We start from the raw sequence: 13,681 nt of genomic DNA on the forward strand, positions 1-13,681 counted from the left end.
AGAGTAAATATGTATATATTGTAATATTAATTAGGGTTGACAGCTGACATATTTTAAATAGTTCCTCCTCCCACCGATCTATTTCTAATATTGATGTCCCCTACATTAAGCCAAGTTCCTCGCCTGACAGTCACCAACTGATGAGTGCAAGTGTGCAATATAGGAAGGTATTGGGCACTTGCAGTCGATGGTGGTCTGCTGGGCGAGGTTCTTCACTTTCTGTACAAATTATGTAAATACATTATATTATCTTGCTTAAGTTATTCTAATTAGGGACGACAGCTGACGTATATGGAAATGTTCCTGACTCGTCTGGTTCCCTTTCATATATTGATGTCCCCTATATTAGGTTGTGCCTCGACTGACAGTTACCAGGTGATGAGTGCAGGTATGTAATGTAGAAAGGCATTACATATCTGCAGTCGATGGTGTTCTGTTAGTCGAGGTATTTTTACCATTAGTGTAGGTCTAGCTATTTGTCTCTGTAGGATTTAGTATAGGTTAGCGATTTGTCTGTTAGGTGATTAATTTTAGGGTCTTTAGATTAGTTTTACTTTATAATATAAGGTATAAAAAATATAAAACCAAGAAAAAATAAAAAAAATAAAAAAATTAAATAAGATTAGAATTATTATATATATATGTACGTATGCATGAAAGTGTGTCTGTATGTATGCATAGAATCGTGTGTGTGTGTGTATGTATGTATATATATATGTTTGTATATATATATATATATATATATATATATATATATATATATATATATATGGCCTTAATAACCAGGGGCTTCGGCCCCAATGGTTGATAGGCCGAAAAAAAAAAAAAAAAAATCTCCACACACTCATCAGACACTCCAGTAAGTGCAATCCTTTTACGTCTGACAATCTGTACATGCTCAGTGGAGCATAACGCACACACGAAATCAACATTATTTCTCAGTTTATCTTTAATACCACGCCCTTGTGGCAAACCAAACCTGCCCACGCTCCCTCTGCTTTTATAGTACCGCCACCAGCCCTAGATATCATCACTTTTGTCTTACCCACATTTACTCTCAAACCCTTGTGCCCCATTTCGACTCTCCATTTCCTAAATCTTTCCTCCGTCCCCCCTTTATTCTCTGCAGCCAACACCAAGTCATCAGCATACATCATTTCCCATGGGAGTCCATTTCTGTAGTCCCGTGAGAGAGCTGCAAGTACCGTGACAAACAAAAGAGGGCTCAAGTCTGACTCCTGATGTACAGTACGCCAACATTCACTGAAAACTTATCACTCAAATCTCCATTCATGCTCACCTGGGTGCGAGCACCGACACACATAACCATAATCACTCTAACCAGTCACTCCTCGATCCCAAGCGCTCTCATTGCCCACTTCACCACCTCCCTAAGGCCCCAGTCACACTGCAAGTACGACTTGTCACAAACCACCTGCGACCTGCAAGTCATGGGTGGTTTTGGTGAGGTTTACGACCAGTCTTCATATGTCTCGGTCTAGCCGCAGGCCACCATGGCGACCAAAAAATCGTCGCGAGATTCTTCGTGCTGCACGAAAAACCTCCCCTCAACCACCGATGTCGTAGCACGGAAGCCGCCCGGTGGGCGGCTGGACTGAGTCTGGCCAGCTTACAGACTGCGACTGATCGGCAACACTTGATTTTTAAGAGGTGGCTGCCATCTTGAAGGAGGCTGGTCGCTGCCCGCTCTGTGCAGTAGCTGTCCACACTCCGTCAAGGCGTCGACTGGACTACGGCGGCCGCTGTCCACAAGCCTCCTGTCCGGGATGGTGGCTGAAGTCTGGCCGCCGTCCAGCCGGCGATTGGTCGAGCGACAGGTGGTGAGCTGGACTGAGACCAGCCGCCGGCCAATCTGCAGCCAGTGTCGGTCTAGTGGTCGCAGCCTAAACTGCGACAGGACGCGGACCAGCCGCTGTTTGTCGGCGGCCTGCTGACAACCTGCCGGCCACCCATTGTTGTCCTGACCTGTGTGTACCTGGCTATGGTCGCCGTTCGGCTGCCCACTGGATGGACGCTGGACGGACACTGGACGACCACCGGTAGCCAATTGGTGGCACAACTGCTCGAAGACCTCTGTGGTCGGGGACTGGTTTCGCGATTTTCAGGTTTGCGGCAAGTCGTACCTGCAGTGTGACTGGGGCTTAAGGAATCAAAGACCTAGAAATGAGCAAAAACAAAGTACAACTCCCTTTTCTTTCCTATATATGTTCCTGGAGCTGTCGGACAGTGATTATGGCATTAGTGGTCCCTTTGCCTGGCATAAACCCAAAATTTATATTGTCAGTATTACCTTTTTCACCAATCATACCTTCTAGGACTCTCTCCATTACTTTCATTACCTGGATCAAAAGTTTTATGCCTCTGTAATTTCCTCTTTCAGGGGCATCATTCTTCCCCTTATACCCATTTACAGTCACACTCTTCAGCCTGTCATCTGGGACAACACACTCATATGTAATCGTGTTTATAAAACAAGTAACTAAATCCACTCCTATACCTCCTGAAGACTTCAACACTGCAGCAATCAATTCAGACACACCTGCAACCCTTCCCAACTGCATCCTGCCTTTTGCCCTGCTCACAGTAGCAGCATCAATCAAAGGCCAAAGGCCAAATGCTGGATCCGCTGACTCCAAACCTTCCCTGTTCAAGTCAAGCTCCTCATTCAGTAACGGATAATAATGCTCTCTCCAGGCGTCTTTAATATCCTCACTGTTCACCACTACTTTTCTTTCATCATTTTTCACACACTGCCCACTTATGATATCCCTGTTTCCCCTCCTCATCTGATTTGCCATCCTAAATATTATATTCTTTCTTCCAGTGCCATTTAAGTTAACTAGCAAAAAATCATTGGAGTCAGATTTTACCCTGTATACCTCCTTTCTAATCCTATGCTTTACAACCAAGTAATACTCTCTGTTACCACCCATTTTCCTTTCCCAGGAAAAATGTTCTTTTCTCCATAATTCCGGCTTCTACACATCCACTCTTCTTTTCTCCATAACTCCAGTTTTTATACCCTCATCTCATTACCATGTTACCTTATGTCTTGGAGGTCCACTTCACCATCCACACACTGAATCAGTAACTCTCAAGAGATTATTCTTGAGAGCTCTCAAGAAATTGTTCTTGAGAGCTCTGAGTTGTTCATTAACACTTCTCTTAACAGCTCCCTTTTCAGTCATCGCTCTACTCATCTCGTTATACAAGGCATTCCTTACTGTTTCGTTTTTCAACTTTCATATATTCCTCCTGGGTGCATAGGCCCTCTTCTTCACCACCCTATCCTTAAGTACCATGTCACATCAGTAATCTGTGCTGCTGCACACATTCTTCGCTCCCTATAATTTTAACATCCTTCACCAACCTTCTATCAGCCGTCCTGACGAGTATATAGTATATCTGGCTACTATTTCCCCCTGACTCATATGTAATCAACCTACTCTCTCATTTCCTAAAATGCGTGTTGCACACAATTATGTACAATGATTTCCCAAATTCGAGTATCCTTCCCACCCCGCATTCCTCGTATCGTATACCCATTCCCCCATGTACCCTTTCATATCCTTGAACTGCTTCACCCACATTACTATTTAGATACTCACCCAAAACTACAATCTCACCATCCCCCATACCACTAACCACACGAATCTATTCTTCCAGAATCTATCTCTTCAGCATCATCCAAGCCAGCTTGTGGGACATGACTGATATAACTGAAATCTTGAGTTAACCAAACAATATTCTCGCTGATATAACCCTTTCATCCACTTTCCATACTGTACGTTCATGACATATTCCACCCATTTCTCCTCAACCAGCACACCCGCACCACCATATCCATCTACACTTCGATACCAATACAGTTTATACCTGAGTCCCGCCAGGCAATCATTATAGCTGACCCTCCCCTGAACCTGACTTTCCATACTCCACCAACATCCACCCGCCTTCTACTCATAGTCTCTACCACTTCCCCCGCCCCACCCTTCAAACTACCCACATTCCACGATGCCACTCTGAAGCCCTTCCGCGATTTGATTTCCACAGGCTTGGTATTATAACTTAATTTTCTTGTCATTTTTGTCATAGGTCGGCAAAGAGTGATAGTAGTTGTAGTTGTTGCTAATGTTGTCGCAATGGTTGTAATAGTGATGGTGGTGATTTTTATTGCTGCAATAGTAGTATAGTAGCAGCAGTAGTAGTGTGAGTAGTAGTTATGGTTGTAGTAGCAGCAACAGCAGCAGCAGCAGCAGTAGTAGTAGTAGTAGTAGTTGTTGTTGTTCTTGTGGTTGCTGTTGTTGTTGCAGTAATGGACATAGTGGTTATGGTTGTAGTAGAAGTACTAGTAGTAGAAATAGTGGTAGGAGTGGTTGTGGTGGTGATGGTAGGAATAGCAGTTGTAGTAGTAGTAGTTGTTGTAACCCCGGGTTCATCTGAGACGTGAACCCGGTGGACGAAAGACTAAAGTTGCCGTACTTTGGTCGTCCATCATCCTCCTTTCGGGGGACAGGAAGGAAATTGAGGGACATTTGTATAGCTAGGCAGCAGATTCCCCTGGTTACATCGCTGCCACCACGTGAAGGCGTCCCTCTCCCCTAATAAACAGTGGAGTTGATAGAGGTAACGCTCTGCTCGTGTCTGGAATTCCAAATCACCATGTTCTTTCTTACTTTAGAACTCGGATTAACAATGAGTCTTACGATCGATTTCACGTCGTAACTGTGACTGGTTTTCGTAGCAAGGACGAGGAAGGTAGAGTGCAGTGTCTTCCTCCGCCCCTTGTCCTTCCTGCAATAAAACATCTTAGTTACGACAGTGATCGTAAGTATGTTTGTGAATTCCTCCCCGGGTGAGGTTCCTCGCTCGTTGCCAGTTGTAACAATTCGTGACTTAGAATAAAAACCTTGTTTTTTCTCTATACATTATTAAAGTGTTTGATTTTCAGTGGCACGTGTATTGAAAAATGTATAATTATATTTTGTATTCCCCTGTGTTAAAACAGTTAGCTTTTGTGTTAAGAAAAATGTCCAACCCTGGCAACATATGGGCGAAGAAGGTATATAACAAAGCAAGCTCTAAGCAGGTGTCGGGACTCAGTTGTTTACATGTCGCAGGTGGAGGTGCATCATGAAGCCTGTGCTGTATATCTTGCTGGTGTAAGTATATAGTCTAAAATCTGTTACAGCCTAGCAAGCTTTGTGTTTTTTATTTGTTTGTTATTTAACTTTGCATATATTTATTACCGTATTTCAATTGGATATTAAGGGCCGAAATCTCGTTAGAATAATTTCCTAGTTTTAGTTTTATTTATTTGTTTTTATCTATTTTTCCAGAGTTTGGCAGTGTTGATTAGTTATTGATATTAATTGTTTTATAGTTGGAGAGACGTCTAATATACCTATAATTCAGCAATCTTGACCCTTCCCGGAATTACATGTGGAGAGGGTGTTGAAGATCAGGGAATGTGTGGGGTTCAGAGGGGTGGAAACTGCGAATACGGGGGGAAAAATATATGGAAATCTGAGTAGCAAAAATAAAACCTGGCCCGGTGTCGTATGCACGGAGCGACTTATGCTGAAAGTTACCGATCCGCTCAGTGCGCATGCGCCGAGTGGCCGTTTAGTTTTTGTTTTGAAAGTATCCGCATGTTATCTCAAATTTTGTGCCATTTATCAACAACACTGTATGAAATACATGTGTCAGGAAGATAGTTGGATGTCTTATCGACCTGTAGGTAACTATAGGTCGATATATGGATATATGTAAATAAAGATATTTATGTTACAAGCAGATTGTGAAATGAGTCATTTCTTGAATTAAGATTAGTTTAGTTTTGGTTTATTTAGGTTAGGTTGATCGAGGATAAGGTTAGGTTCAGGTTAGCTTAGGTTTGGTTAGGTTAGGTTAATTTAGGCTTAATAGAGAAGCGAACGGTAACTTCCAGCATAAATTCACTCCGTGCATATGACACCGGTATTCATCGAAGCTCTTAAGTCCTTATCATTACTCAGATCTTTATAAGAGTTCATTAAATTGCAAGAAATTCTAAGAGCTATTATGAAACCTCACGAGCCCTGTGACTTTTTATATCTCGGGGGCTTAGTTGGGAGTGGTGGGTAGCTGTTAAAAGGATTTAACAGTTTTTCGCAAGCGCTAGACGAGAAAGCAAGAAGCCGAGCAGCAACAACTTCGAATCCGTCATCCGTACTTTTTTTGCCCTTGCAGACTTATCGCTGTTGCGTACGATGGTGGTAAACGCAAGAAATGTTTAGACTGGATCATACTGACTCCATTCATATGACTGTGTGCGAAAGTGAATGACAACTGCTTTGAGTGAAGGGGGCTGTAACTGCAGACAAAAGTGGCACTGAGATTATTAGCTGCTGGGAAATGCAGCAATGCAGTGCTGGTGACAACACTGCATACTCAGGAATAAATGAATTACCACAAATGTTATTCATGTATGCTCGCGCGCGCACACACACACACACACACACACACACACACACACACACAGCCAGTGTGCGAGTATTTTCTGAGTGAGAGTTGGAATGAGTGATGTAAAGTGCACAACCCAAGTCTCGACCCCCTAAGGTCCGCGAATTTCGAGGATTAATTCTAAATTTCTCTTCCACTATCATCACCACCAGTAAATGTTATCTTTACCTATTTCAAGCACAGTTTTTATATTCACAAGAGACCAGAAATTGTTACAAAGAATATAATAGGTTGTCCTCAGCTGTCTAAAGCTGCCTAAAAAAGAAACCAAAAAGACGCAACCGCCAACTCCAACAACTTTTATATTTGATAATAAACACGGATAATTGTCGAAATATGGATTTATAGGTTACTGTACGCATATTAATGTTTATTTGTATTTATAACTCAATATTTCTGAAAAGTAGCAGTCCGACAAGGCGAACTGGTCATATAGTCAAAACACTTTTGCAAACGGTAGCATGTTTTCACACACTCACTCTCACTTGTGTGCTCCTAATCACACTGTGAGATTCTCTGAGAGCGTTGACGAATACCACCCAGGAACTTTTCACGACTGTGAGTAATTTGGACAGGCGTGAGTGGTACTTGTGAAAAATCATAAAAATTATGATAAATAAGGTCCCTGACCAGTTCCAGGAAGACATGTCCCTTGGTCTTAACCTGACAGCTTTCTTTGGTCCTAACCTTGGCATGCTTCATTCCTAACCTTAGCGTTCTTCGGTCTTGAGCCGTATTCAGTGTGGCATTGGAGGCTTCGTGGCCTCTCTTCTTCAGCTATTTCTTTTCCGCCTCACGCCTCACACCTTGACATTCTTTTGTATGGTTTCTAAATCGCTTCAGTGTCAACCTAAGTTAAATCAGTAACATACAAAAGTGCTACGAGGTCACCCAAAGCCACACAGAATACTTCCTCTAACCTTGGCATCCTTTGGTCCTAACCTTGGCATCCTTTGGTCCTAACCTTGGCATCCTTTGGTCCTAACCTTGGCATCCTTCGGTCCTAACCTTGGCATCCTTCGGTCCTAGCCTTGGCATCCTTCGGTCCTAACCTTGGCAACCTTTGATCCTAACCTTAGCAACCTTTGGTCCTAACTTTGGCAACCTTTGGTCCTAACCTTGGCATCCTTTGGTCCTAACCTTGGCATCCTTCGGTCCTAACCTTGGCATCCTTTGGTCCTAACCTTGGCATCTTTTGGTCCTAACCTTGGCATCCTTTGGTTTTAATCATGACGTCTTTTAGTCTTAACCTCATCATTTTTGGCCCTAACCTTACCATTTCTCGGTCTTATCATTTTTCGGCCCTAACCTTACAATTTTTCGGTCTTAACCCTAGCATTTTCGTTCCTAACCATAGCAATTTTCAATCCTGATCTGGCATTTTTCTGTCATGATCTTGGCATTTTCCGGCCCTGACCTTGGCATTTTGCTGTTCTAACCTTGGCATTTTGCGGTTCTAGCTTTGTAATTCTTCAGTCTATATACCAGTCATAATCCCGACATCCTTCGGTCCTAACCTTGGTAGTCTTTAGTCCCATCCTTGGCATTTTCAGTCCTAACGTTAGCGGTATTTTATCTTAACGGCAGCATTTGTCGGCCACGATCTCGGCAATTTTTGGTTTTAATTTTGTCATTTTCGATCCTTCCCTTGACAGTTTTCGATCATGGCGTCAGTACTTTTCTGTCCTTGCCAGAATTTGTCTGACCTAACCTCAGGGTTTTTGTTCCTAACCTCATCCTCTTTTATCGTAACCTCAGTACTTTGTCGGTTCCATCCTCACAATTTTTAGTTTTATCCTTGGCATCTTTCACTCCAACCACTGGCATTTTCATCTTTTTCAAAATGTCTTTCTCATTTACCGCCGCGGTGGCTGAGTGGTCAGCTTTGCTGCTGTGAAGCTGCTGGTCCGATAGGGCGAGGGTTCGAATCCTGGTGCGGGCAGCTGGTGTCACTCGACTCAGGTGTCTTTGTGGGCTGGTTGGTAAAATGAGTGCCAAAGGTAAGACCAGAGGAGGTAATTGTGGTGACGTGGATGATGCAGTCGTCTTGTATCCCAGGATACTGGGTGAATAACCCAACACAGGCTCAAAGGCTTGTGCTACGAAGATAAGCACCGCGGCCAAGCGTCCCATGACGTATGACCACATATACTTTTACCATTCTTCTCTCCTCGGATTGTTATCGCTCGCCTTTAGAAGGCGGAGTGATAATGTTTTTGCCTGCCACTGTTTGTCGGTGTGTGTGTGTGTGTGTGTGTGTGTGTGTGTGTGTGTGTGTGTGTGTGTGTGTGTGTGTGTTCCCATTATATTTCGTGAACAACTTGAACTATCAACATGATACCTTCAGGGTATCAAGATATGGCCAAAATTTTGGCAGAGTTCGAAAATGGGCACTCGGGGTCAAGGTTAAGGTCACCAAAATGGCTGCTAAAGGTCAACTAGTTTTTATCTCCCGCCTTTAGCACCATTATATCTCATGAACGGCTTGAGTTATCAACATGAAATCTTCCGGGTGTCAAGATATGGCCAGTGTCTTGGACGTAGCCAACAGTATATTGTGGTGGGTGATTAGTATTTGCCTCCCGAATGCTTTTCTTTCATTAACTACCGGTATATAATTCTTTAACAAGCAAGACTGATTCTTTGTAGCTGCATGACTGCCACAACTACACTCCTTTCTCATCAACCTGGCCCAGATTTTCGTTTTTTGCAGCTAATTTCCTGTAGCTTAGTCCCAGAAATAGACGATACTACAGCTCTACATCCTTTCCATAGCACTTCCTCGTGATTAGCATTGCATTCTATTTTCTATCGTTACAGTTCAAGGTGGAGTGACAGCCGATTTACACCTAGTTAAACGGACTGTAGGCGTAAAATTGCTCTCTCTCTCTCTCTCTCTCTCTCTCTCTCTCTCTCTCTCTCTCTCTCTCTCTCTCTCTCTCTCCAATATCGGACTGTAACAAGAGATTAACACTAGAGTACGGTGCTAGTCACGAAGAAGTTCTATGGGAAAGTTGCTGAGCATTAGTTTTGTTACATTCTGCCACTGAGCTACGGGGTTCAGGCTACAAAAGGACGATAATCCCCGCTCAGTTAAAATGAATGAACTATAGTGTGAGATTATTGTCGTTTTGCAGCTTATTTCCCGTACCTGAATGGTGGATGAAGACAATGTTGTGGGTCTTCATCCTTTAGATAGCACTTCCTCGTGACTAGTTGTGTTTTTGTGTTGATATTACATTACTACGTGGATCTTTTTCCATAGCACTTCGTTGTGATCAGAGATGTTTGGGTTAATATACATGAAATACAGCGGTACATCCTTTCCATTGCACTTCCTTGTGACTAGCGCTGTGCATTTAATTGCGGAGAGTGAAATGTATCTCTTAAGAGATGTAAAACGTGTGATGAAGGAGTAAATATAATTCAGAAATTGTTACTGTAGTGAAGAGGATAATGAAGTTTTTTGTTTGGTTGTTGGACACACACACACACACACACACACACACACACACACAAGATTCTCTCCTTGTATTCTATCAAAATTTCTTTCTCAGGGTGGTGGCGGTGGTCATGGTGGAGACATCACCGCAGAAGGAAACGACAGGTGAGCGGCACTGGCGTGTGTGTGTGTGTGTGTGTGTGTGTGTGTGTGTGTGTGTGTGTGTGTGTGTGTGTGTTAAAACCTATCAAAAAACATACAGTACAGTGCTTCCAACATCAACATTAAGCGTCTGCCATGGCTTAGGTTTAAGGTTTTGTAGCTCCCTTTTCTTAGTGATTTACTTTCCATATTACAGCTTTAAAGCTTCACAGACGTTTATATATATATATATATATATATATATATATATATATACCTATATATATATATATAGAGAGAGAGAGAGAGAGGCGTGATGTGCAGTCAGTCGCTAAGAAAATGTATTACGAAATCTCAAAAGGCACTACGAATACCGCCCCCAGATTGAGGACAGATTGGGAGGCGGCCACTCTACCACAGGGGTACTTCGGCTCCAATCACTTCATCATTGACATAACTATGCTCCTTTTACGCCAAGTTGGCCTAAAATTGCCATCTTTTCATCTTGAAAGTTGATCTAGAGCAAAAGATTAATACTAGATTATGAGGCTGGCTACATGATATTAGCAATAAAAGGACAAAAGCCTGGGCCAAGTTGAAGTGAAGAGAGCATACCATACATCCCTGCCTCAAAGAGTGAAGTCATGAGGGGGTTTGGAGGAAGGCGGGACAGATACAGGAGGAAGGCGGGACAGACACAAGACATAGACAGTGAAACAGAAGATAGTGGTATGGTGGGCAGACAGTGAAACAGAAGTTACTGGTATGGTGGGTAGACAGACAGTGAAACAGAAGTTACTGGTATGGTGGGTAGACAGACAGTGAAACAGGACAGTGAGGTAGGCAGACAGACAGTGAAAAAAAAATAGTGATATGGTGGGCAGACAGACAGTGAAACAGAAGTTACTGGTATGGTGGGTAGACAGACAGTGAAACAGAAGTTACTGGTATGGTGGGTAGACAGACAGTGAAACAAAAGGTAGTGGTATGGTGGACAGACAGACAGTGAAAAAAAATAGTGATATGGTGGGCAGACAGACAGTGAAACAAAAGGTAGTGGTATGGTGGGCAGACAGTGAAACAAAAGATAGTGGTATGGTGGGCAGACAGACAGTGGAACAAAAGATAGTGGTGGGCAGACAGACAGTGAAACAGAAGGTAGTGGTATTAGACAGTCGTATCAAGGGTAGTACAGATACGAGGCATAGATGGTGAAGCAGAAGGCAGTGGCAGTAGACAGTGATATGGATGGCAGAACAGATACAGGGCACGATGGTGAAAACAAGATAGTGGTAGATAGTAGAATACAGGCTAGGGCAGGTGCAAGACAGGCGGTAAACGAGAAGAATGTGACAGTAGACAGTGTTATATGGAGCAAGACAGATACAATGCACAGGCGATAAACTAATTAATAATAGCAGACAGCATCGCTTTATTTATTTGACTGCTATGGAGACGCGCCCCATAGTGGATCATGCAGCTATGGAGAAGTGCCCCCTAATACTGTAATATTATCTTCCCCACCAGACGTACCATGCCAGTGTGTAACATCGCCATGCCCCTGTGACGGCCCTCCGGGCACGCCGATCACACCCCCTGATGACACCGAGCTGACCTCCCCTGACCTGCCTTTACTGAAGCCCTGTAGGCCCGTACCCTGCCTCGTCCCACCCTGCCCCTGCCTCCCTGATCCGGAGACACCAAAACCCTGTAAGCCTGCACCCTGCCTCGTCCCACCCTGCCCCTGTCTCCCGGATCCACCCTGCATACAAGTCCAGTGCATCCGAGCTCCCTGCCCCTGTATCCCCATCCCAACGACGCCGACACCCTGCACACCTGTCCCCTGCCTCGTGCCACCCTGCCCCTGTCGCCATGAGATTGGACTGTAATCTGTGGATGCCTCGCCCCAGATCGCAGTCATACTGGTGCAAGAGTCGTCTTATCACCGATTCCTTATTGGTTCATTCCGCACAGTACACTTCTCTATCTTTTAGTATATTACTGATGCAAACTTTGATGATATTAAAGTGACATAAATAACATACTAGGTGATGTTAGGTGTAGCATGCAAACAAATCACCAAGATGATGTTCTAAGAAGCCTCCTATGGCAGTTACAGCACGATCCTGTGTCTTATCCCAAGCTTTTTATCCCACCCTGGATACCTACAGTAGAGGCAAGTAGTGTGTAATCCTACTGCAAAAATGTCAACTTTAATACTTAACTACTCCTCAGTGTGACATCCCAAGACTCTCTCTCTCTCTCTCTCTCTCTCTCTCTCTCTCTCTCCATCTTAGATGTGACAGCATTGCCATGTCTCCCAGAGGGTCTTTGTAATGTAATCTATCACCTGGATGCTCTAGAGGCTTTAAATATGATATCGTACAATTTTCATGTCTCACAGAAGGACCTTGTAATGTGACGTATCTCATTTAGAATATCCTACTACTCCCCATAGGTTTCAGATTCAACCAAGACACCCAGATACCTTCCACTGTGATATCCTTCCACCTCTAACTCACTCAGAACTTACATATTCTACAAACCTCAGCTAAGGCAACCTAGTTTAAGACCATGTTCTGTAATTTCTGATACTGTGATACTCCTCCGATTCAACCAGTACACCGTAATACCTTCTCTTGTGCTGTCCTCCCACCTTTAACTCACAAACAACAGCTTATATACTGTACAAGCCTTATTTCACACAACCTAGTCCTTTATAATTCGATATTCTGTAGCATCTAACTCACCAAATCTATGTTGCTTTACAAACGGCATCAGAGTCGTCCAAGATAATATAAACAGGTCAATATAAAACAAACCAATTTGTAAACGAATTAAATAAGTCAGGGAATAAGTAAGAATAAATGAATATAAATCAGAGAAAAAGAAAGAAAAATTAAAAAAAAGAATATAAATGGCTTTCAGTGCTATATCCTAAATAAAGATCTACAACTACCTCGGCATCGTGCATAAATAAATACATAAATGAATAAACTGTGTATAGAAGGATATCCTACGATCTTTACCTCGATCAAGGCTTCCTGTTATATTCCGGCGGGATGATAAATAAATCTGATTAATAAACGGGGAAAAAAAAGATCTGTAACCCTACCTCTGGTCACCCTCTGGTGGGATGTCATCACTCGGGACAAAACATCACTATTTTTCATGAGTTGTAATAAAATGTTTGAGCGTTTAAGTGTTTGTGTTCCTAACCTTTGGGATCATAGAAACGACTTGTTATTAATATTAAATTGTATTCACATATTAGCTGGGGTAACCAGCGTTGCCCGGGCCAGAAAGGTGAACACTGTTTCTTCCAGTTCAACTTTTCTTTCTACTCGAGAAAGACCATGTATCTCTTATGCTTTTAAAGAGGGATTGTAAGAGGTTAAGGAACTTTCTATCTCAGCTTTCACAGACTAACGCTTAGAATTTGTGCACACTTACCTCAAATGACCTCCCACCAGTGACGTCAAATAACCTCGGAGGTCGATCTCACATAGCATACGGTATGTCCGAGCTGGAGGTCCTGTGAGTCTCCATGCCAAAAGTTGGGCTGCACTGGTA

General features: G+C 43.1%; 1 protein-coding gene across 1 annotated transcript; it reads left to right on the forward strand.

Annotated features, from left to right (window-relative positions):
- The first annotated feature begins 5,110 nt into the window (after positions 1–5,110).
- On the forward strand, positions 5,111–11,997 carry LOC145408931 (uncharacterized). Its single transcript, XM_080279511.1, has 3 exons — positions 5,111–5,183; positions 10,083–10,132; positions 11,636–11,997. The coding sequence occupies exons 1-3, from the start codon at positions 5,155–5,157 to the stop codon at positions 11,995–11,997; spliced, it is 441 nt and encodes a 146-aa protein (XP_080135637.1). The 5' UTR covers positions 5,111–5,154.
- Positions 11,998–13,681: the final 1,684 nt, after the last annotated feature.

Source organism: Coenobita brevimanus, chromosome 79 (assembly GCF_032717465.1).
Source record: "Coenobita brevimanus isolate Jiangsu-jjx chromosome 79, ASM3271746v2, whole genome shotgun sequence".
NCBI classification, from domain to species: domain Eukaryota; kingdom Metazoa; phylum Arthropoda; class Malacostraca; order Decapoda; family Coenobitidae; genus Coenobita; species Coenobita brevimanus.

Bases quoted from the DNA above. Each gene is read 5' to 3' on its own strand.
- LOC145408931 (XM_080279511.1), top strand. From the start codon at position 5,155: ATGAAGCCTGTGCTGTATATCTTGCTGGT. The intron at 5,184-10,082 runs GTAAGTATATAG...TTTCTTTCTCAG, and splicing joins GTGCTGTATATCTTGCTGGT to GGTGGTGGCGGTGGTCATGG. The intron at 10,133-11,635 runs GTGAGCGGCACT...CTTCCCCACCAG, and splicing joins ACCGCAGAAGGAAACGACAG to ACGTACCATGCCAGTGTGTA.